Raw genomic sequence first — 25504 nt, 5'->3', positions numbered from 1 at the left:
ATGCCAGTCACATGCGATGTGTTACATTCTTTTGGACCTCTGTTCTTGTAGCTGATTCTCTGTTTGGAAATTCATCCGGTTGTCAGCATTTAGTGTTCCTGTCCCTTCCTCCCCTAAGTCCTCCTTGATCTGGCAGAGTCTTTCTTTTCTGGAAACTCACAGTGTCTTGTCTGTTTCTCTTTTTGTCATGTTCATAGTGTATCTCAGGCCGTTTGGCTGCTGTCACAGGAGACCACAGACTGGGTCTTAAACAGCACTTTATTTCTCCCAGTTCTGGAGGCTGTGAGTCTGAGGTCAGGGTGCCAGCACGTCAGGCTCCTCATGGAGGGAACTTCCTGGTTGACAGAGGGCAGCCTCCTTGCTGCATGCTCATGAGGGGAAGAGAGAGAGGACTCTGATCCCTTCATCACCTTATTAGGACACCAGTCTCATTGTGGGGGCCCTGCTCCCTTAAGTGCTCCTAAAACCGGCAAACTGGGGATTAGGGCTTCCACCAGCAGAGTTCTGGGGAGACACAAACATTCAGTCTGTGGCATAGGGTGTTACAGTCGTTTACTTACAGGTCCTCTGGGGAGCACTGCCTCAATATAGGCTCATCTGGGATCTCAGCCTCGGGACACAGCATTTTGGAACAAGACCCTGATACTGTAAATTCTCTTTCTGGAATGTCACATTTATGTCCTTTAAAGGAATCCAAGTAGCTGCTATTCATCAAATTAGGTAATGTTAGAAAAATGAATTTGTTTCTAGGGTATGAATACTGTATTTCATATCTTTCTGTATCTTAGGTAATGGAACTCTTGGTCCATCTGAATAAGCGTATAAAAAGCCGCCCCAAAATACAGCTCCCGGTAGAGACACTGTTGGTTCAATACCAGGACCCGGCTGCAGTTTCCTTTGTCACAGTGAGTGTTCTCTTGGAATACTGTCTGATGTATAGTAAGTTTTCTCTCCCAACACTTATTAGATGTCATCACTATATTGGCAAGTTTAGAACTTCACCTGAGACTAATTCCCAATGGAATATGGGATGTTTTTCTTCAGGTGACACGCTGTTTTTCCACTGAAATGATAGGAACAGGATAAGGCATGGTTGTTTCCACGGGGCAAAGGAAGGCTGGTGCCATGACCTGTCAGGCATGCTGGTACATAAAGGAATGGTTGGATTCTTAGTAGAAGGCTATGTGAGACCAGTCTGAACAAAGAGAAGAAAGGGTTATGTAGCATAGGCATGAATAAATGATGATAGAAGGAAAAGAAAGGGTAAATGGCAAGGATAGGAAGCTGAATTTTTAAAAATTCTGTTTCTGATATATTCAGAAAGATATCCTTCCTCAGAGTGACGTGAACGGAGCTTGGTAAGAAATACTCCTGTTAAGTTGTCGTCTTCATGAAAAGCAAGTGTATAAAAGCGTTAGTGCCGCGCGATGCCCGATGATCTCGCCCTGGCCCCATTGTTGCTAGCATCGAGGTAGAGTCGGTTGGGTCTTCTCTAACATCCGGGTTCCGAACCTTTGGAGCCACCGGTTGGTCCGGACCTCTTCTCTGTGCCTGCTCTGGACATACAGCATCATTACAGATGTCCCTTTCTTTAAGCAGATAGGAACATTAGGTACTAATAAAACTGCCAAAGAGAATGTCCTCGAAGGAATAACCTTATGAAGACTCTTCTAAAGTGAAGAATCCTTCAGAAAAGCGAATCTTTAATTAGGCATAGATCCAGATATACACTGATGAGTTTGCTTACAGTGAGGCATTCGTACGGATTATGGTGATGCAGACATACTCACAGCACTCAGTTCGCCTTGCTTCATCGTCCGTCGGTCAGTTGCTGGGGTGAGGAACCAGAGTGCTGCCGGGTACTGAGGCGGCTGTCGTAACTGACCAACTGGGAAACAGTAGCCTAGGATTTCACAGGTGGTCTCCGCTTAGCTTCAGAGGATGATGCTAATGTGTAGCATGTAGGTTCAGACTGACCAAATGCTTACTTTTCCTTTCCAGTGAAAGTTGCATATTTGAGTGCTTTATTCCTCTCCCCTCAACTTTATTGAGGCATAATTGACAAATAAAATTGTATGCATTTGAAGTGAAAAGACGGAATGTTTGATGTACGCATGAGTGCTTTTGATTAGGTCATGCTCCCTCACATGAAGCATGTCTTAAAGCAAGCATTTTGACTAAATAGAGCTGGAATTCTTCCTGAAATGTAATAGTTGATCAAGCTATCATAAACACGTGGTAAATATATGCAGAGAGAATGTGCTTTCTTTGTGACAGAACTCCCTCTAAGTTATCAACTGTGTTTTCATTGAAATCCTAGAGTAGTTCCTTCACACTCACTTGCTTTTCTCTCATTGCATTAGAATTTTACTATAATTTATGTTAAGATGGGCTATCCTCGCCTGCCAGTGGAAAAACAATGTGAGCTGGCCCCCACGCTTCTTACTGCCATGGAAGGGAAGCCTCAGCCGCAGCAGGATAGGTACGGTCTCCTCAGTTGTCTTCCCTCCTGCCTGCATGAGTCTACAGCTTCCTGTCAAAAATAAAGTCTCATGTTTTGTTTTACTTGGGCTAATGTGAAGGATTGAGCTCTTTCAGCTGACAAATAATTGGAATTTTCTGTGTTACCTCAACATTACTGTTTTGGTAATTATTAAATTTCTTGATGTGAGCTTCTCAAAAATGTGCAGAATTGACGTGTTTTTCAATTTAAATGCAATTTATTTTGTCACTTATTTTAAAGCTAATTTCATATGATTGCACAAATTAGTTATAAGGTGCTTTTCATCAAACCATTTCTATATTGGAGGGTATGAAGTCTTAGAACAGTTTTCTTAAGGAACAGATCACGTGTTTATATTAATATGGGAATTGGAAGGGTGAAAAGGTTTAGATAACACACTTAGTGTCCAAGTTTGGCTCCAAGTTCTGTAGTGTATTCTGGTCATGGTGAGAGTCTTCAGGAAGAGTGTAGAAGTTGTGGAGGAAAGATGGAGTTAAGTAGTGGTTTTATTTGCTTTTTAGAACACGTTGTATTTTTAAAAGAGAAACCGTACTCCAGATATTTATAAATAAAACTAATAAACAGTGGGCACTCTTAGAAGTTTTCACGTGTTGTAAGAATAGCAAAAGGTGTAATGAAATAAGGAATTATGGAAGCCAAGTTGCATAAATTCACACATATTCAAAATATTAACATCATTGCTTTTTAATTTCTTTAGTTTTAGAATAACTTTTTTTTTTCTAGGAGAGAGAGAGAGAGAGAGACAGCGTGAGCAGGGGAGGGTCAGAGAGAGAGGGAGATACAGACTCTGAAATAGGCTCCAGACTCTGAGCTGGCAGTCAGCACAGAGCCCGACGCGGGGCTCGAACCCACGAACCGCGAGATCATGACCTAAGCGAAAGTCGGACGCTTAACCGACTAAGCCACCCAGGCACCCCTAGTTTTAGAATAACTTTATTTTAGTTAACTATGGAAAAGAAAAAAATTATTGAAGGAACATGTTGTAAGTTGAACTCTACCTAAAGTTTAATAGAAAACTCTTTTGGTAACTTGAGATACTAACACTGAAGGAATATTCTGTACGTGTTTTTCAGGTGCTTGTGCTGATGAGCCAGGTTGGCTACTGGCAGGCTTTGTTCAGTGTACTGAGGGTTCAATAGCAGAGCAAGCTAGGCCAGCCCCTGGGTTAGGGCTTTGTAAATTGGTGGTGTTGAAAATGCATTGCCCTTGCTACACTTGCCACTTTATGTTACATGACTTTTGTTTTGTCTGTTTTTTTGCATGTTATAAAAACCTTATTTTTAAAGTAGTTGCAATAAATGTAATTGTTTTTTCAGCTTAATGCATCTTTTAATACCAACCCTTTTTCACATGAAATACCCTGTTGAATCATCAAAATCAGCTTCTCCGTTTAATCTTGCTGAGAAACCAAAGACTGTGCAGCTGCTTTTGGACTTCATGCTAGATGTCCTTCTGATGCCTTACGGGTAGGTTAAAAAAATCAAAACAAAGCAACCTTATTAGTAACTGCTTTTACTGTGTGCAGTGAAGTACTATTCTCAGTGATTCAGCTTTCACTTGAAATTGGATATGTCTCAGATTTTTGTTTCTGCTGCAACCGTGACCTCTGCTCCACCCCAGCCCCGCTGGCTGCTCGTTGACCTCACAGGTGTGGAGCTGCTGTTACCATTTCAAGCTCAACCTGTCCAAGCTGAGATCAGTCTTTTCCCCTAAAATTAGACCCTTTTCTTTAATTGCCGTCAGTGCTGTGATGGTTCTCTTAGCCGAGTCAGTGTACAGTTATAAATCGCCTTCAGCTTTCCTTTTCCTTTTAGCTAATATCAGTCTCATGACGCCCCCTCTGTGCTCCCTGACACGTTCTGGAACCGCTCTCACCGCTACCCACTGCCATCTACTTTTCATCTCTGTTCAGCTCTCGTCACGACTTTCTCACCAGCTGCTCCTCTTCACACCTCTCTATACTGCCAGAGGGGTCCCTGATTTTTCAAGTGCACGTCTTACAGTCCCAATCCTTCAAATCCTGTTGTTTTCCAGTTGTTGCGCATGCATTTCACGCACTCTTAACCTGCCCTTGCCTTTCGTGTTTTAAGACAGTACAGTTCTCTCTGTTTAGGATGCTTGCCCTTCAAAAAAGAAGAGAAGAAAGAAAGAAAAAAACAACACCCAAAAAAACTGCTTTGAAGAAGCATCTCAAACTAGCTTAGATGTCAGCGATGGGTGTCTCTGACATAAATTTCTTTCCGTCGCAGAGGATGCCATTTTCCATGTCCTTAATGACACTAACTAACATCCATCTGTATCGCCACTTTGTGTTTTTCTCGCACTACTGACGTGTCCGTCTTCCCTAGTAGACTGGGACTTGTTGAAGCCAAGAGCTGTTTTACCTAGCTCTGGTCCCTGGCACAATGGCCCAGGTTGTGATCTGCTTCTGGCCTACTTATTTTCTAGGTTGTCTTGTTGCCAGAGATATTTATCTAAAATGCTGCTTTCGTTGTCTTTTCCCTGATCTAGAGTATAACATACGCTGTAAGCTTAGCGTGCAGAGCCCCATATCTTCTGTCCCTCCATCCAGACACAAGAGGGTTCGTGCTGTACGATTTCTTTCCTTTGCAGTTTGCTCCCCTCCCAACCCTCTTGTTTGGTGGCTTTATTTTTCAGACCTTGAAACACTTCCACTACCTCTATAGAAGTACTTGTTATATTACTTCTTGGTTTTTGGTGGTTTCTTTGTCATGTGATATCATGTCAGATGCTGTTATATGTGGTGTTATTGTCTCAACTTGCTCCACTTTGCAGGGACTCAGCCTCGCACCTCCTGGTATTCTTCTGACTTGTGCTTAGGATGGTGTTTTGCATAATGTTAGCTGTTTGGTAATTACTGATTAATTTACTGACTGCCACCAGTCTTGCTTTAACTTTGAAATAAATGAAAACCTCCTTTTTATAATTGTTAAGTCAGGAGGCAGCCAGAATTGGCAGGTGATGATGGCTTTGGTAAATAAACTCTGAAATCCAAATTTAACTTAGGCACATAATGTACTCAATCCAGTTTTTCTTACCAAATCCAAATTTAACTTTGGCACATAATGTACTCAATTACCAGTGAGAATTTGCCTTATTTTTATTAAAAAAAAAAAAACCTGTTAAGGAACATTTTTTAGTAGATGGATATAGGAATTGAATGGATATAGCAAGTAGTATGGATAATTTACCATCAGGATCCAAGTGTTTTCTTTAATTTTTATTACACCGAGTATTTCGTTAAAATATTTTTTTTAAGTTTATTTATTTTGAGAGAGAGACAGCACAAGTGGGGGAAGGTCAGCTAGAGAGGGAGAGAGAAAATCCCAAGCAGGCTCCGTGCTGCAAGCACAGAGCCCGATGTGGGGCTCAAACCCACAAAGCCATGAGACCATGATCTGAGCTGAAACCAAGAGTCGGATGCTGAACTGACTGAGCCACCTAGGCACCCCAATGAGTGTTTTATTTTTATGTCCAGTCATAATAAGTCAGCACAGAACTTTAGAGTTTGGAAGGGACTTGAATTAAAACATTTTTTTTTTCAAAATTTTCATTTAATAGATGAGAACTACCAGCTTAACTGGATCAGAAAGAATTTACCAGAAATCTTATTTTTATTTATTTATTTATTCATTTTTAATGTTTTTAAAATTTATTTCTGAGAGAGAGAGAAACAGAGACAGCGTGAACAGGGGAGGGTTAGAGAAAGAGGGAGACACAGAATCTGAAGCAGGCTCCAGGCTCTGAGCTGTCAGCACAGAGCCCGATGCAGGGCTTGAACCCACGAACCGTGAGATCATGATCTGAGCTGAAGTCGGACGCTTAACCGACTGAGCCACCCAGGCGCCCCCAGAAATCTTATTTTTAACCTATAGAAGCTAAAAATGGAAATAAGGTGGTAAATTAATAAATAAGTAGCTCCAAAGGGCTTTGAACATACAGTGGGAAAAGCTAATTGTTATGACTTTTCCTCTTTGGGTTCTTTTGAATTTTTTTCCTGTTTGGGGTGTGATGTGCTTGTGTGGTAAGAGGTTTGGTAATTTCAGTGGGTTTTCTAATGCAGGGATATAAGGAGAATTGGAGGTGAATTGCAACTTAACAAAAATGGGAATGACTGTAAAAATGTTCTGTGCTTTGGATTTGGAATAATGTATTTTTTTTTTTTTTAGCCCTTCTTATAGTCAACTAATCTTTCTCTGTTATTTGTCAACCAGAAACCCAAAATGGAATGGGTCTGTAGTGGCTCTTGAATAGTTGTTTTTATAGATTGAGAGCAAAATATTTATATTCATTGTTAGTAACTGTAATAGTTCATTTGTAATGAAGTTGAACAGATGGACTCTTAACAGTTAATTTGCTAAAGATGTAAATAGCTTGTTTAGATACCTTTAGAATTTTTTTATGATGAAATTTTAATTTCAGGTTTCTAGAAAAATTCTCTGGGAGAAGAGTATATAACTGAATGTATTAGATATGCATGTGTGTGTATGTGTTTTAAAAAGGAGGCTAAATTTCTCTTTTCTTTTCAGATATGTGTTAAATGAATCCCAGAGTCGCCAAAATTCATCTTCAGGACAGAGTTCTTCTTCAAATAGTGGGGGAGGTTCTGGAATACCACAGCCTCCCCCAGGAATGAGTTTTTATGCAGCTAAGCGAGTTATTGGTGATAACCCGTGGACACCTGAACAATTGGAACAGGTATCCTATACTGCTTGTTCATAATGGAACCTCACCCTGTATGCTAGCCCCTGTGGAGTCCACGGAAGCATGTGTAACAGAATTCCCACATACTCAGGCTCTCTAACAAAATATGTTTGCAAGGACCAATTGATGTAATGTGCTCTCTTCATGGTGTCAGTTATTTGTTAAAGCCCCAGGGGAAGGGAGGAGTGGGAAGCGCTCTTCAGTTTTTCTAACATTGCATACATAGTTCAGGGGTAAAATACAGCCCGCTTAGAGACTGAGTATGTTTAACTTCTTTCATTTTAGCTTTTAATTACAGGTTTAACAATCATTTAGCTATCTTGGTGCAGTTAAAATACAATTTATCTTAGACTATTCAGCTTTTTAGGGCTGTACCTTTTGTGTAAACTGAGGAACTCCTGTACTCACATGTGACAATATGGGGGAAAAGCATGACTCCCTTTTATATTTCTTCTTGGGAATTTAAAAATTGGCATTAAGAATTTTATTCTGGATTTAAACAGGACACAGATGTTCTCTGAGCAGCTTTTAAAAAAGACTGGTGCTCTCCAGAGAAGTTGCCTCACTGTGTCTGTGCCCTCAGGCACCTCAGGGAAGAACAGATGAGATCAGTATGTAATTATTTTGGAATTCAAGCAACATGGGTTAGTCTTCCAATCCTTCCTTTATCTCTCCATGGCAGTCTAAATGATTTGATCTTTTTCTTTTTGGGAATGTAACTGACCACTGATCAAAACAGTGTTCCCAGGAGAGGGAAAAAGGCAAGTGGGGCATTCCTGCCCCTCACAGATTTATAGAATGATTTGTTCAGTGAGGGTTATGTTTGAGTAGATTTACTTCATGTTTTATAGATCTTTTTTTTCCTCCTCAAACCAGAGTGGAAGAAAGAAAGGTAAATAGTAGTAGAGGCTGCTCTTTGTTGAGTGTGATCCACGTGACAGACATGGTGCTGAGCACTTTGAATACATTGTCTCATTTAATCCTTATAGCCACCGGACTCAGGGAGGGAAAGAAATTGTTCCATTCTGTAAAAGGAACTGAGGTTTTGAGATGCACCATGGTCTCACTTCTAGCACTAGGCTTTGACTCTAGGTCTTTCTGAGGGCTAAAGCTCTTAAGTGCTGGAGGGTAATTGTTAACATTAAATTGTAATCTCATGTCAGTAATTATTTGCTAATTTCTAAGGGCCTGTGTTTTTTGTCAATTGTATAGTCTAGAGTCAAAGTCAACCATTTCATTTCAAAGATGAAGTAAAATTTTGTTTTTGTTTAAATAAAAACGGTTTTTATTTTTTCTAATCATAAAGTCATGATAATGTAAAGATTCAAGGAGTATAGAACATTATAAAGAGAAATTAGAAATTACCTGGAACCCTGCCACCCTAGTTTGTCATTCTTATAACCTCATCTGTGTATGTGTGTGTGTGTACACTAATACAGTTTTACACAATACATTTGCATACATTTATGTATAATATATGAATTGTAGTTTACTTCTTTCATTTAACAACGTATCATGTTTTTTAAAAAGTCCTCTTTTTAAATGTTTACATAAAATTTACTTATGTATAAACCACGTAAGATTTTAATTAGTCTCCTGTTGATGGGCATTAGAGTTGTTTTCAGTTTTCTTTGCACATTTTTTGGTTTATATCTTAGTGTAGTTAATTTCCATAACTTTTTCTGTGGCTTAAGTAAATGTTTGAGTCTTTTCTATTGTAGCGCTTGCTACAAGTAGGTTGTGTTGAACAAGGGGAAGGAGGCAGGCATTTTATGATCTGTTTGTATATCTTTTTAAATTGTACCCATTATCATTTAATAATTATAAACTATCTTGATTCATGTACATAGTAACTATTATGTAACTCTTTTTAGGTAAAGACAGTTTTACTCTTTAGGCATATTTATCCTAAATAGAGTTACTATGAAATTCGTAGCTCCTTCACATTGCATGAAATTCTAATAAGAATCCCTCTTCAGGGAGGGATGTAAGAATATTGAGGACAGAATGAATATGTTAACAGTAGAGTGGAACTCTGTGGAATGTGGTTTAATTCTTTTTGAACTGCCAAAACAATCCATGGAGCACTTTATTCATAATGTACCACTCTCTTACCTGCAGGCTCCAAATTTGGACTTCGGTTCAAGGCTTTATCATTCTAGAGAGTAGGAAGGCTGTGTATCATAATGGTCTTCGAGTTGGAGAGACTTGGGTTTGAATCTTGTTTTCATCACCTTACTATGTGTCTTAATTTCTTAAGCCTTGTCTCGGTTTCCTCATCAGAAAAATGGGTATATTGTTACTTATCTCATAGACTATAAGGGTTAAATGAAATCATGAATATATATCATGTACAGTCCCTGGCACATTGTAAGCCTAAGCAGGAGCTGCTACTATTGTTACTGTTGATCCTTGGTATATGACCATACTGATCTGTTAAACAGTATGTTTGGTTGGGGGTCTTTGTTTCTTTGATCACTGTTTCTCCTTCCCTTCATTTATCTGCAGTGCAAATTGGGTATAGTGAAATTCATAGAAGCTGAACAGGTGCCTGAACTTGAAGCTGTTCTCCACCTGGTGATTGCTTCTAGTGACACACGCCACAGTGTAGCGACAGCAGCGGACCTAGAATTGAAAAGCAAGCAAAGGTAAACTACATCTCTTTTCACTTTTAAAAGATGAAAAGAGGCTATATTTCTAAAATCTCACTGAGACATTCAATTTAGGAGATTATGAGATATACCTAATATGTAATAAAGACAGTTTGCCAAAGAGCAGTATTCTGTATAAGCCAAAGAAGAGAAGCTGTTTGGAGAAGCAGTTTAAAACTGGAATGGATTAGAAATATTACCATAAGAAGTGAGACCTTTGGCGGTTAGGTAACTGGACTTAAAGAATTGATGTTAAGAAAAATGCCAAAACCCAGAAGTTACTCATTTTTGAGTCTTCCTTTGTGTCAAACCATTTGAGATTGCTTTTAATAAAGGATATGTAGGTATTGCAATTAATACGTTAAAAATCAGGTCCTATGAAAAGTGGTGCTGAATAGATCTTAATTCACACAGGAAGAAATACAGATACTAATAGGCTCCTAGAAAATATTTTGTGTGAGAAATCAGATCAATGCAAAATAAAACACTGGGGCACCAATTTGTACCCATTGGTAAATAAAATTGTATAACAGTTGAAACTCCATTTAAGTTTCTGTTGAAACTGCTATTTTTATATTCTGTTGACTGACATTGTAAACTAAATTAATTTTTGGAAAGCAGTTTGCAGTATGCAATGAATCATAAAAATATTTATAATCTTTTATGTAAATCTTCTGGGAATTTATTCTAAGAGAGTCATTCAAAAGAAAGCTATTATATATAGAAAAATGTTATAGATTTGCTCATTATACCATTTTCTATAATTGTAAGAAAAATGGAAACAAATTCAGATTTCTACTATACGGAAATAGTTAAGGAAATTAACTGTGTGTATCTATGTGGAATATTACATATTTGCCAAAGTAATTATGAAAGTAATCAACATGAAATTGCTTCCTCGTAATGATAGATGAATAAAGCAAGATACAAAATAATGTACACACACAACACACAAAAATATGTGCTGATTTAAAAAATGAGATGTGTGAAGACTGAAAAATAACAAGAATAATTGAAGTTACTTGGTCGAAAAAATAAAAATTAGGGAATAATTATTTTTTAAATTTGTTTCAATGCTTAATGTAATAACATGTTAAAAGGCAATGGAATGCATATTGTAGTTTTCCCTCTTCATAGAAACCAGTGTAAGTAGTTATTACAGAATAAGGAAGTTAACGTCTTTGTGTCTTTGATAATATGGTTCCATCAGCAAGCAAACTGCATGTGTGGTGATGGCTGGGAATGGGGGGTGGGGGTGGGCGGTGGCATACAGGAGGAGCGGATTCTCATGCAGTTAGTTAACTTCTGGTCATGCCTCCCACTCATTGAGTTTGGAAGACTCTCATAACCTCACCAGGTCTTGGACTCTGTAAATAAGAAAGTTGGACAGAACTGTACTTTGATATTCCCTCCCCCAAGTCTAAAATTCCTTCATGCTGCTTATAACCGCCTCTCCCTGGTATCTCTTTCAAAGGCTTTATTTGGTTTTGAAGTATCAAAAAATCTTTCTTTAAAACTTCGCATTGTGTTTGAACTGGTGAGTTCTTTACCATGTAGTAGATTGGATTGTTGGAAATAGAAGTGTGGTGCAGACATATCCTAATTAATTTTGGCTATTAAACAAGTGTCCATTTTTTTTATAAAGAAGAGTATGGCATTTTTATGAGGTAAAAAGTAAGTGGAGAACAATATAGCAGGTATTTTCCCATTTTGTTGAAGAAAAATCCTGAAGTATCTCTGCATGTGATCCATCTATCTATTGGTCTGTTTTTTTTTTGTTTGTTTGTTTTTTAATTTATTTCTAGGAGAGAGGGAGAGAGAGAGAGACAGCGTGAGCAGGGGAGGGTCAGAGAGAGAGGGAGACACAGGCTCTGAGCTCTGAGCTGGCAGTCAGCACAGAGCCCGATGCGGGGCTCGAACCCACGAACTGCGAGATCATGACCTAAGCGAAAGTCGGACGCTTAACCGACTAAGCCACCCAGGCGCCCCTCTATTGATCTGTTTATTTCCCTACCTACCTGCTGTACCCACCTACCCATTTTACATGCATAGAAAAGAAGTCTAGAAAAAGATACACCAAAGCTAGTGGTTACTGAAAGGAAATAGAGAGGGATATGGTACCGATTATACATTTCTGTACGTTTCTGAATTTTCACATCAAACATGTAATCAGTAAACTAAAACTAGAAAGATGGCAAAAGGAAAATAGAAGATACAGTAAAAATTATCCTTACTAGCTTTAAGTTTTTAGTTTGTTTTACTATTAAGTTTTACTTTGTTTTACTACCATGTGTGTGTGTTTTGTCAAAATATACCTGACGTATTTATAGAAGGGAAACAGGTGGAGCTTGAGGATTAGTTAGTAGCAATCAGCTGAGGAAAGATGGAGGTGAATAATTAAATGGAATCATAGAACGTCTTCAAGGATAGTGGAATTTGGATATCGAGGAAGAGGCAGATTGATAAACTATGAAAGAAAAGATGGATAAGAAAACTGTCCAAGCAGCATCATAAATTGTGTTTGCACAGATATAGCATAGCTTGGAAGCAGACCAATGTCAGAAGGCAGAGAGAAGATAGTATTGTTAAATCTCACCCCTAAGTGAAATGCAGGATGCCGTGTTGCTAGGTTTGTAAAATGACTGGCAGGGGCTGCTGCAGAGGGCAGGTGCCCATCACCAGTCAGCATTCGATTCTGATGCGCCTGCCGGTGGGGCACACCTAGGAGCTCAGTGACTAATGGCAGCCTGACTGCTATATAGCATTAGATGATAAAGCTGCAAATGTGTGCTGATAGAGAAGGAAGAGAGGGAGGCTAGGAATCATAGTGACACAATTTAAGAGAAATGGAAGGGGCTGCAGTTTTCTTAGGTGTGGCTTTAATGGATAAATTTTTTTGTCCCTTTCCTTGTCACTTTTGAGTTTCCAAATGGTTAAACAGATGCTTGCCTCAGGGCTCTTTGAACAAGTGTAGTCTAGCTCTCCTCTGTCCTAACCGCTCCATGGCATTGGCCTTGAGAGTGGAATGCAGTCCATTTTTTTCATGTGGTATCAAATTGAACTGTGGATATAATGATCTTTTGAATCAGGGTGGGATAAGTGACTTACTCTATTTTTTAAGTTTATTCAACGTTCATTTTTGAGAGAGAGAGAGAGAGAGAGAGAGAGACAGCTCATGAGCAGGGGAGGGGCAGAGAGAGAGGGAGACACAGAATCTGAAGCAGGCTTTAGGCTCTGAGCTGTCAGCACAGAGCCCAGTGCTGGGCTCGAGCTCACGAACTGCGAGATCATGACCTGAGCCGAAGTTGGATGTTTAACCAACTGAGCCACCCAGGCGCCCCAGTTTATTTCTTTAGTTTTGAGAGAGAGAGAGAGAGAGAGAGAGAGCGCGAAAGAGAGAGAGAGAGAGAGAGAGAGCAAGAGTGAGGGAGGGAGGGGCAGAAAGAAAGGGAAAAAGAGAATCTCAAGAAGGCTCCATGCTCTCCACACAGAGCCAGATGTGGGGCTTCATCTCACAAACCGTGGGGTCATGATCTGAGCTGAAATCCAGACCTGGACCCTCAATCAACTGAACCACCCAGGCGCCCATGCTTAATGTATTTCTGTTTAAAAACTAACTTTGATCAAAATTAATCCCTTTTCTTCTCTTCTACAATGTCAGTTGCCCATTTCATTTGTGTATTTCTAACATTTTCCTGTGGTAACAAATATGGGGGTTATGTATTTTTTGAAATAATTGAAGTGGGAGAAAAATAATTTTAACAAGCTGTGTTGAAACTTTCTGTAGCTTGATTGACTGGAATAATCCTACCATCATTAATAAGATGTACAAGGTATACCTTGGAGACATACCACTGAAGACAAAAGAGGTAGGTTGCTTTGGTTTATTCTCCCATCATCATAAAAAAGTATTTGGTTGGCACGAGCTCCATGTATTTGAACTTTTCCTCCTAGTTATTTTGATTAAAGCTCAACCCATACTATAGGAAATACAGTAGGAAATTTTAAGCCATGCTAGTCTGGGTGGATTAAAATTCTCTGGTAACTTAGTTTATTTGATCTGGTGTTTCAGTTCCTGTGCTTAAATAATGATGATACACTGTCTACATTAGGGACCCACACCCTTTTTCTGTAAATTTTTTAGGCTTTGCTGGCCATGTGGTTCTGAGGCAGCACCTATTTAACTTTGCCCTAACGTGGAAGCCGCCGTAGGCAGCACAGAACTGAAGGAGCAGGGCTGTGTGCCAGGATAACTACACGGTTACTGAAATTCAGATTCATGTAACATTCACATATTATGAAATATCAGTCTTTTGATTTTTAAAAAATCATTTGAAAACATAAACATTATTCTTAACTCCTATCAAGAAAGATGGTGGCCTACATGGTTTGCCATTGCTCTAGTTGACCTCTGGTCTAGAATCTAGAGTAATAGATGGGTTCTTCTGAAGCCTCAAATTAAGACATTTGTTTAATGACCTAAGTTCTGTTTAGTTCTAAGGGTTCTCAGGTTCAAATCCAAACATACATGGCTTATTTGTTTGCTTGACTGCTTTTTAAACCATAAATAGTTGTTTTAAAAATCATACTATATCCAGTTAGGTTAAATTGAGTGTGACGTAGCAGAAAGAACAATGAATTGGGAGTTCAGAGCCCCCTGCTCGCCCCCCTCCTCCCCCAGATTCTAGTCCTTAGTGGCTGCACATAAATGTCCTGGGGAGGAGGAATTTGTCTAATTACAGAGCTTTTCTTGGCTCATATTCTTCATGTAGGAAATGAAAGGGTTGGATTAAATCTGTGGTGTTTAGAATGTGGCCCATGCACCCTTGCTGGGTCATAAGGAGACTTTTTTTTTTTTTTTTTTTTTTACTGTATTGATATTTGTACTAATGGTGCAAAAATAGTGGTGGGTGTCACTGCTGGGGTCCTAGCACCGGCCAGAGCTGTGTTACTCAGTAGTGCTAGTAGTTACTCTGTTCTTTACCGTCAGCACTTATGGTAAAGAGAGAGAGAGAGAGAGGGAGAGAGAGAGAGAGAGAGAAACTCAGCTTTATTTAAGAATATCTTTTGATGAAGCAGTAAAACTTATTTTACTTGTAGACAGGGCAACTATGGTTATTGAGATGGTATATGGCAGATGTGTTCTCTAAAATGAAGAAATGAGGCTTCAAGAACAGCAGTTAGCATGGCTTATTTCCAGTGGTAAAACTTGAACTTTCAAGCAAGAGTTAGAATTTAGGGAAACTTGAATCCCATCACCATAAGCCTGACCTACAGATTTTCCTGATGAGACTGGTGGTGATATTAACATGTGATTTTTAAAAATGCTTTTTAATGAGATTTTTGCTTAGCTCAGTGAGCCAGTATTTTCCAAATGCCCAGTGTTGTTAAAGAAGCATTACAAGGTTAAGGGAGCCATTCAGTGGACAAGCTGGCTCAGTGGAATGCAAAAGTTTAGTGATACAGTTTCAAATCCAAATTTTAACCTTTAAGGTACTATTGTTTAAGTTTTGATATAGTGTCAAAGAATATCTACAATTACCTGAAAAGGCTAAAACCACCTCAAATTTTCCAACTACATATCTTTTTGAAGCTGGGTTTTTTTTTTTAAATGTAATTTAACCAAAATAACATACCATAATAGATTGAATGTAGAAGATAAAAGAATCTAACTCTTTTCTCTTAAGGTGGACAGTCCAGATACTTAAAGAAAAACATGAAACGATGCCACTCTGCAGTTTTTTGTTTGGGAACATATAGTTAATTTTCTTAAAGTATGTTATTAAAACATGTAATGGGTTTGTTAATATAACTTTAAGTGAATAAGTATGTAAAAATTTCTGTTTTAATTTCAGATACAGCATATAGTGATAGGTGTTCCAGTATAAGCAAAAACTCTTTGGAGTGTTCAGTAGTTTGTAAGAGTGTAAAGTGATCTTGAAACAAAAGTTTGAGAGACTACTGATTTAGATGCTCTTTCATGACTTTTTCAGCACACAGTAATTTTGAAATAACTGAGTTATAATTAAACATAATTTGAACAGGGAGCAGTTCTGAAGCCAGAGCTGAAGAGGGACCCAGTCAGTACAAGGGTCAAGTTAAAGATTGTCCCCCATCTCCTTCGCTCTAGACAAGCTGCAGAAACGTTCCCAGCTAACATTCAGGTAATTTGTTCTTTCCAGAGAAAAATGGCCTGTTTACAACTTTTATGTCTGTTTAATTAGAGAAATAACTGCATTAATGGATATTTGGGAGATGTGTTGATGTATGTAACAAGAGTAATGAGAGTCCATCTTTTTTTTTCCTTTTTCAAGTTTAGCTGCAGAAATATTTAAAAAATTTTATTGTAGGGTATGTACTATATATAGCTAACATTCAGCTTAAATGTATGGTGACTTTCCTTTCAAACTAGTGTTTTTGTGAGTTGTTCTTCTCCAAAAATGTTTTTGTTTTTGTTTTTTACTCTTCTTTAGCTTATCTATTTATTTTCAGAGAGAGAGAGAATCACAAGCAGGCTCTGTACTGTCAGCACAGAGCCTGATGTAGGACTTGAACCCATGAACCATGAGATCATGACCTAAGCCACAATCAAGATTGGATACTTAACTAAGCCACCCAGGTGGCTCCAAAAATTTTTCACAAGTGGCCAAGTTTCTAGCAGTCAATTAAGTGGAAAACAACCCCTATGTGATGGCAGTGGCCAAATCCTCTTGATTCTGGCTTTTTAATGTCTTTATCTCCCTACATTTAATGCTGGTGTTAAATGAGACTGTCTTTCTTATTTTGGTTATTCCAGTAATCTTCTATCTTGTTTTCCTTCCTCTTGCCCACAGCCATTCTGTTTTCTTTGTTGCCACCAGGGTTTTGTTGCATTGGAAATCCTTGTACTCTCCGTTGGTGTGGGATAAGTCCCTCTGCAAAAGCTCTTACCTTTTATCCAAGTGGTGACCAGCTCAGCTGAGGAATAGAGAGATTTGGTTATAATTTTGTCATTAGTTACTTGCTTTTGAGCTTAAATCAACATCAGAGCTTTTCCCTTTTTTCTAAAAAAATTTTATTTTCACCATAACATGGGTATAATAATAGCAGCTCCATTATAACAGTGTTGTAAGGACTGAAGGTTGATAGAAAGTTTGGAGCACAGAGGCTAGTACTCATTCAGTTATCCGTTCCCAGTAACTGCTGAAAAGTTACAAGTTCTTTATCTTCCAGCCTCCTGTCTCATCACCCCCTCACCCTGTACCTTATGCTTCCACAAAAGATTGTTCCTCTTGAAATACACTGTTTTCATGGCTCTGTATCTCTGCTCAGAATGTTCCCTTTACCTGGCAGAGCTCGCCTTCCCCCTTCAGCCTGGTAAACATCTACTCATGTTTCAGGACTCACTCCAGCTTGCTACCTCCTGTCTGAAAAATGTTCCCATTTCCTGCCACTCTTCTCTTTCAGTCCCAAAGTGAGAACACTCTCCTTCGTGTTCGCTGTATGGTGGACACAGACTTCTGTCTTACCATCTTTCCCTCTTAAAGCCAAGACTGTTTTGTTTCAGTGGCTGCTGCTTCCTCCTCCTAGATGATAAAACTTGTATTCCCCATATCTGGAACTCTGGTATTTGACTAACTTTAAAATATTCTATTTTGTGTCTCCTTAAACATAAAATGATCACAGAACTTAATTTCTTTTTCATGATTGGTGTTTTATAATTGGTGTTCCCAAGCACTGTTTCCCAGACAGTGTCTTGACAATTTTGGTTCAGAATATTTGGTTGTAGTAACACTATGTTATGTAATAAGCAGCTAGAATTTTGTGACAGAATATTCCTAGATATCCTGTAGGTGTATAATTTATTTGTAGTTATTTAGTGTTTTCAAAATAAATCTAGCTAAAACTTTGTATATTCAGAGACAGACTCATTGTGCATCACACACATTCTTTGTTGTATTTCTGTTTTTAATGATTGCATATTACTGTTATACATAATTGGCTCTACCCCCCTCTTCTCCACCTGTCAGTCACAGAATCCTTCAAGGTATCATTCAGGTGAGCCTCTTCTTTCCTGATACCAGTGCCTTTAATTAGTCACATGTTACTTCATCTTGATTTTGAACATATGAAGGCACCTAGCATAATTCTTCTCATAGAAGCACCATGAATTTTATTTTTTCAGATAAAACATTAGTGTTCTGATTATTCTTTTTGCTTTTTTACCATATTATACTGTATAATGTAGCATTATCAGATAAATTTTCTAAACGTCTTTTCCCAAAACATAGCATGTGATTATATATTGTCCTGTATCATTTTTAATGTATGCACATGTTGACCCCTCAACACGATCGAGTGCCTTGGGAGCAATGCTGGGCTCTTTGGATCTCACAACACTTTGCATAGCGTTGTCGGTTACCCAGTGGAGGCTCACTCCTGGTCTGTGTTCAGTTACGTGTCATTTTCAAGTAAGATCAGAATACTGCTAGTAGTTTTAGGAACCAGTGTAAGGAGTTTTTGTTTTGTTTTGTTTTGAAGTGTAAGACTATCTTTCCCGTAAAAAGCAGGAATTTGGGAAGTTTGGATTTCTTTGATCTTGCTGTCAGATCCTTCTGGATGCTGCACGAGACTTACGGACTACTGCTCCTTTGCCACCTAGAATGACTGCTCAGTACACAGAGCACCTGTGTCCCGACTGTCCACTCATAGGGTGCTTTAATCTTGGTGTTTTCTGTGAAGCTTTGAATACAATTTGTTCAGAATGACTGACTACATGTAATTAAGGAACGTGATACACCCAAAGTAGTGTTATCTGCCAGTGTCCCCTGGGTGGTACGGAGTGGCAGAGTGGGGGCTTGCAGTGAGCTCTGTTGCTTTCTGGTGGTAGAGCCACATGCTTTGTGGACTTGTAAGTCAACCGTTTGTGTTTGTACTTCATGGACTATTGACTAGAGCTACTGATTGACTGGCTGCCAAAGGTGGTGAGCTAAAATGATTATATTAAAAAGAACTGGCATTAATTTTGAAGAACGAGGGGTAGTGTGCAAGATCTGCTGAAGCCTAATATTTGAAAATGGTAAATTGCTGCTATTCGTTGATGTTGTTGACATTGTCCCTTTCTCATAGGTGGTGTATGATGGACTTTTTGGTACAAATACAAATTCAAAATTGAGAACGTTATCCCTGCAGTTTGTGCATCACATTTGTATAACGTAAGTTTTTTCAGTGATTTGACTATAAAATTTCAAGCTGTTGGAGTGATCAGATGTTTCAAGTATTTCTTTCTTGCCCAGAAAGAAATCCATGTTTGCTCATCTTAAAAAAAAATCATAGGTTTTAATAGATTATTTTAATTTATTTCAGTTGTGTCTCTAATTATTTTAAGTATTCATATGAAAAGATACATAATAACGAGATTTTTATCTTGCTTTGTGTATGTGTGCTATTTTTTTTAAAGTTGTCCAGAAATCAAGATTAAGCCCTTAGGTCCAATGCTTTTGAATGGCCTGACCAAGCTAATCAATGAATATAAAGAAGTAAGTGACTTGTCTTTTAAGTATTGTTAACATCTTATATTTTAGAATGTTATCCACATTTCTGGTCTACATGTTGATTTAGTTAGTTACAGTTTGCTATTGTTCCATTATTTCTAACATTTTACTTGAAGTGGTACAAATTTCAGAAATTACTGCCACCTTTTGCTTTCTTTTTTTTTCTTTTAGAACCAAGTGTTAAAAAAAATGATATGAATCTTGAGAGGTCTTAACGCTTTTTAAAAAGCAGTTGCATTTTATTCTGCTTTTAGGCACTATGCAAAAATGGAATGGAAAGAATTAAATTTTATTTTATGATTTGTTTCCATAAGAATGTTTATTTGGATTTGCTTATATTCAGAAATAGTGTTAATTCTTAAGGGCCGAGTTTTAACCTATTCATGATTCTGTAACAACATGCATTCAGTAAGTTTTTGATTCCTTAAGCTCAGTAGGATGAGGCTTCCTTGGAACCGAGGGTTTGAATCCTGTTTGTCCTGGCCATGTCCCTCGTGCTGTGCTGTCTTCCTTAGTTCAGGTGAATTTGCTAAGGAGAGTAAGATTTAAGAACTCCAGTTACCGTTGTTTTCCTAAGCCTGAGCTACACACAAATGCATGTTTGCAGTAGTATTGTCATTAAGATTCTGCCATTTGGAGTTAGAATTGAGTTTGAATTCTAGTTTTGTTCTTTGATGAGTAGCTTAAAATCTTTGGAGCTCTGTTCTTGATTAGAAAAATAACACCTCTTCATTGGATTATTGTGAATAAAGGAGATCATACACCATTATCGGTGCACTGAATGCACATTAACAGATATTATTACTGAAAAGCCGTTCATCTGTGTGCAGTTGTGTTTTGGGGGTGTGGCTCTCTTATCTTTTTTTGAATAGTGTTTGCATGGTTTTGAGGCCTAGGGAACCTTCCAGGTTATTTTTATGGCACGGATAGTCAGATGCTTGGGATCGTTGGTAGAAATAAAAATGCTTTTGGGCTTTTAGGGGAGAATTTGTATATTTAAAAATAGACTAGAGAGGCCAGGTAAAACCACAGAGCCCCAATCCCTGTACCTCCAGATGGCACCTGCATGTCTTCCCAACAGATGAATCTGTAAGAGTGTCCATCTAGGTACAGAAGAGTGAGCACTGGGCTAATTGTATAAACTTCAACTCCCAGGGGGTTACTTTGAGTAGTCAGACTATTGGTTTTCATAAAAATGATATAAAATTCTGTCTTGTCTGAGGAGGAAACTTCACTCACTTGATGACTATGATCCCTTTAATTTTTTATAATGGAAGATATGAGAGGAAGCTGTTTATTATTGTGCAGCTTTTTAGGTAATTGTTCCCCAGCGTATCACAGTTTTGGGTGAGAGATGGAGGATCCTAGTCTGTGTGACCAGTGGTGAATTTTCTGGTAAGTTAAGCTGTTTTCCCAGGGTGTTGAAGATGAGTTTTGGTGTTTGCAGGTTACATAGTGTGGAAAATACCCTGAGCTTAGCACAGCTAAGAGATTCCTTTCATTTATGACCTCTGCATTTTCCTTTTGGAGTGAGTTGGGGATGCAAAGTTTTGTTTTGTTTTTCCTTTTAGTAGTGTGATGGTTCTGGGTTTAGATTTTTTTGTTTGTTTTGTTCAGATGTTACTATCTTGTAGTTAGGCAGAGTGAGACAAGGTTTAACAAGGAGTAAAATAATGCATGTAATTGCAGCAAAAAGGTTTTGCCGTTTACTGTATTTTTTGTTTTGTCTGTTTTTTGTTCCTTTTTTTTCTTCTTAATTTCAAGGACCCTAAGCTACTGTCATTGGCATATTCAGCTGTTGGAAAACTCTCCAGGTGAGTAAACTCTTCTTCAGTGAGAGATATCCTGCTGGTAAACTAAGAAAAATTATGTGGCATTTAATAATAGATGGAGAATAAATTTGTTCTGATTTTGAAAGGAAATGTATTTAAGCCATACGTTGTCTAGAAATGTTTTCCTTGTAGGAAAATAATGTGAGACGTTTCAATTTACATTTGAAGGTATGTTTCCATATTAAATGGTAGTCTTGAAATGAGATTTTGAACTGGATTGTGTGATGATGGGTTACTTTTTCTTGCACCCTGGGGACATTTGATTGATCTTAACTTTCTTGTGGCTGCTTTATGACCTGTCTTTATAATCCCAGTCATCAAGGTTTATCTCTTTGATTCTCTTTTCTGACAGTGCTATATTATGATTCTGGGTGGCCTAGTTTCCAAAGGTGGATTTATTTTCTTCTGCTTAGTATGATTTCCTCTTTCTACTTCCTCCTGATTTCCTCTTCCTTCACTCTATTTCAAAGCAGGGAGACAGAGGTACAGCACCTTCAGTGGCACTATGTGGTGCTTCTGTCCATGGCGTGGGTTTTGTATTGGCCTGTGTAGACTGGGTCTTGCTCTGCTGTACTGTGCAAGGAAAGGGTCTTTGGGGCTCAGAAAAAAGCCACCCCAAATCCCTTGATACAGCACTTGTCCGATAGCCTATCGTTTAAATAACAGTTTGGTCTTTTTTAATTTTTTTTTTATATTAAAATCAGAAATGTTAACTGAATGCATAGAATATTGTAAAGGGAATATCTGGATAGTATGTATTGAAATCATGGGTTACTTGGATTAGACAGCTGAAGAATTAAATATTCACTTTAAAAAGTATTTGGCTCTTTGGGGAGGTAATCTAATGACGCTGACATTGTGTTCAGAGATGAAAATGCAATTCAAGAAAATTTGTGTTTAGTTACATTTTCTTTCAGCCTGTGGAAACGTGTGATTGTTTAACAGTGGCCTTATATTCTCTTACAGTCGAATGCCCCATTTATTCACTAAGGATATAGCTCTTGTGCAGCAGCTTTTTGAAGCCCTGTGTAAGGTAGGGAAACACCTGGCAGGTTTTTGCTTTCCGTTTGGATGCTGACCTGGACACCTGACAGGAAATGCTACTTTTATTATATTTATAGGAAGAGCCCGAGACTCGGCTTGCTATTCAAGAAGCATTATCTATGATGGTTGGAGCTTATAGTACTTTGGAGGGAGCACAGCGAACTCTCATGGAGGCACTTGTGGCTTCGTACTTAATAAAGGTAGGTCCAGCCATGTGAACTGTAGTGGTTGGCAGTATATACATTTTACATTGTTAAAAACAAAATTTGAATTGCTTTTCTCCTTCACTATCTTGACAAGTAAGGAGAATACTTGCTTTCACTTGGGCTGTGCTTTATGATTGATTTTTCATTCTTTGTGATGGGAATCTGCTTTTAGGGAAGGAGTGGTGATCTATACAGAGGCTTTATGTTTAAAGCCTTTCAAGTTGGGGAACTGTTCTTTTTTTTTTTTTTTTTTTTTTAAACAAAAGTAATTTTTATTTTTCTAATTCTTTTTTTTTTTTTTTTTTTTTACAAATAGTTTATTGTCAAATTAGTTTCCACATAACACCCAGTGCTCATCCCCACAAGTGCCCTCCTCCATGCCCATCCCTCCTCCCCCCCACATCCATCAGTCCTCAGTTTTTGTCAGCATTCAAGAGTCTCTCATGGTTTGCCTCTCTCCCTTTCCCACACCTTTTCCCCCCTTCTTCTCCTGGTTGGTCCTCTGTTAAGTTCCTCCTAATCCTCCTATACGTGCACACATATGATATTTGTCCTTCTCTGCCTGACTTATTTCGCTCAGCATAACACCCTCAAGGCCCATCCATGTTGCTACACATGGCCAGATTTCATTCTTTCTCATTGCCATGTAGTATTCCATGGTATAGATAAACCACATCTTCTTGATCCATTCATCTGTTGATGGACACTTAGGCTCTTTCCATGTTTTAGCTATTGTGGAGAGTGCTGCTATGAACATTGGGGTCCATGTGCTCCTATGCATCAGCATTTCTGTATCCCTTGGGTAAATTCCTAGCAGTGCTATTGCTGGGTCATAGGGGAGTTCTATTGTTAGTTTCCTGAGGAACCTCCACACTGTTTTCCAGAGGGGCTGCACCAGTTTACATTCCCACCAACAGTGTAGGAGCGGGGGAACTGTTCTTAATGTCGTGTTCTTCAGGTTGAAAGTCTTCTGTCTTACCTCGTAGTTGAGCCCTACAGTCCACTGGGGTGGAGGTCTGTGGCTAACACTGGGGGAAAAGTAGAAGGAAAGAAAGACAAATTTTATGCATCAAAACGAGCCTGTAGGAAGGAAGTAAGCCAGGACCATCACACATACTCTTCTTGCTTCTAGACTTTACTTAGCCATCATGGCTGTTTGTAAGGAATTTTGAGTATATGTACATATGTATATACAATATGTAATATGCAGTAAAAAAATAATATGTATTTGTTGCAGTCAGTTCTTTGTCCTCCATTTCTAGGAGTAGAAAGGGAGATCAGAAGAGGGAATGATGTCAAAAAGTATTGGTATGATTAATATGTTGTGTCCTGCTGAAATTTGGCTGGTATATTTAATATTTCATATTGAGGAAATTACTGAAGGTTCAGAAAGGTCTCTGGTTTCTTTTGAATTATGACAGGATTATTATATATACTCAAGAAAATTATTGTATATAGAGTTCCATTATCAGATGCACTTGTACATGGTTCATAGTCATATATTGTGGACAAAGAAGTACAGGCTTTTTAGAGACTCATTAGAATACTTAAGACTTTCCCTGGTAATCTTACAAGGATGCATGCTTGTATAAGACATGTGGGTGCTGATTATACCTACACAGATCAAATCATGTAACAGTATTATTAAAGCAAAGCTAATTTATATTCTTTTCTCAGACTACACCTAAAGCAGCCAGACTGTAGGCTAAATCATATGAACTGGTCCTTAATATCATTGCTCTTTAGTGTAGCTCAAGGAATGCTAAAGAGCAAGAATACCTGAATGACTAGGACAGGATCTGTTTCTTTCCTTTCTTTCTTTCTTTTTTTAAATAGTTTATTGTCAAGTTGGTTTCCATATAACATGCAGTGCTCATTCCCACAAGTGCCCTCCTCCATGCCCATCATCCCCCTCCCCTCCCATCAGTCCTCAGTTTGTTCTCAGCATTCAAGAGTCTCTCATGGTTTGCCTCCCTCCCTCTCTCCCCCACTATTTCCCCCCTTCTTCTCCCCCATGGTCCTCCATTAAGTTCCTCCTAATCCTCCTATGCTTGCAAACATGGTATTTGTCCTTCTCTGCCTGACTTAGTTTGCTTAGCATAACACCCTCAAGTTCCATCCATGTTGCTACACATGGTTTATCTATACAATGGAATACTGCATGGCAATGAGAAAGAATGAAATCAGGATCTGTTTCTTTTTCTTTTTTTTTTTTTTTTAAATGTTTTATTTATTTCTAGGAGAGAGAGAGAGACAGCGTGAGCAGGGGAGGGTCAGAGAGAGAGGGAGTCACAGACTGAAACAGGCTCCGGGCTCTGAGCTGCCAGTCAGCACAGAGCCCGACGCGGGGCTCGAACCCACGAACCGCGAGATCATGACCTAAGCGAAAGTCGGACGCTTAACTGACTAAGCCACCCAGGCGCCCCAGGATCTGTTTCTTAATATCTCTCTCCTCTCGCTGTGTTAGGTTTGTGACTAAGGGAAGGACCTGGGGACAGGTGAAGTCCATGAGAATAAAGATTCTTCAACTGCTTCTCTGGTTGAACTTTGTATTCACAGATAATTAATCTGTTCAGGTTAATTGAATATGTTTATGTGGTTGAAACTGCTTTGGAGTCCATTTTAATTAGAGCTAATCTGAAAGACTTGGGAGATATTTTGCTTCAAATTTGTAGAGATTCCAAGTAACATCTCTTTGTGTACCTTGCAGAATGTCTTAATTTCATTCATGTGACTTGAGAATTGGGGAAGCAGAGGTGATGGCCAGAAACTGTTTGCAGTGACTTTGGTCCCAAAGTTGGGCTGAGGATATGCATGTATAGAGAGATTCTCTGGCTGTGTGTGGTTTTGATGGGTCTTCCTGCTTTACTTGGAGGGTCCTTTTAGATCATAAGAGTACTTTTTAAGTGATGTCACTTTCCAGAACTTTTAAACAACTTGATTAAAGATTTTCAACACATGATTTGTCTTTATGTATTTAAACATACTT

At 38.5% G+C, this 25504-nt stretch overlaps 1 protein-coding gene across 3 annotated transcripts in view; it reads left to right on the top strand.

The window, feature by feature from the left end:
- ECPAS (Ecm29 proteasome adaptor and scaffold) overlaps positions 1-25504 on the top strand; it is a 111040-nt gene that overhangs the window by 30618 nt on the left and 54918 nt on the right. For 2 of the 3 annotated variants that reach the window (XM_039239790.1, XM_039239781.1), the window contains 12 exons: positions 789-905; positions 2364-2482; positions 3841-3990; positions 7075-7243; positions 9758-9897; positions 13688-13769; positions 15945-16064; positions 19009-19094; positions 19340-19418; positions 21198-21247; positions 22232-22298; positions 22387-22509. In XM_039239790.1, the coding sequence (XP_039095721.1) occupies positions 789-905; positions 2364-2482; positions 3841-3990; positions 7075-7243; positions 9758-9897; positions 13688-13769; positions 15945-16064; positions 19009-19094; positions 19340-19418; positions 21198-21247; positions 22232-22298; positions 22387-22509 (1302 nt within the window). Of the gene's footprint in view, positions 1-788; positions 906-2363; positions 2483-3840; positions 3991-7074; positions 7244-9757; positions 9898-13687; positions 13770-15944; positions 16065-19008; positions 19095-19339; positions 19419-21197; positions 21248-22231; positions 22299-22386; positions 22510-25504 lie in introns of those variants that run through there. The other variant, XM_039239799.1, reaches the window with a different exon arrangement.

This window comes from Hyaena hyaena, unplaced genomic scaffold, assembly GCF_003009895.1.
Source record: "Hyaena hyaena isolate Hyena2069 unplaced genomic scaffold, ASM300989v1 scaffold_6, whole genome shotgun sequence".
NCBI lineage: Eukaryota > Metazoa > Chordata > Mammalia > Carnivora > Hyaenidae > Hyaena > Hyaena hyaena.
Note: the sequence above shows the minus strand (reverse complement) of the source record. Positions and strands in the feature narration are given on the sequence as shown.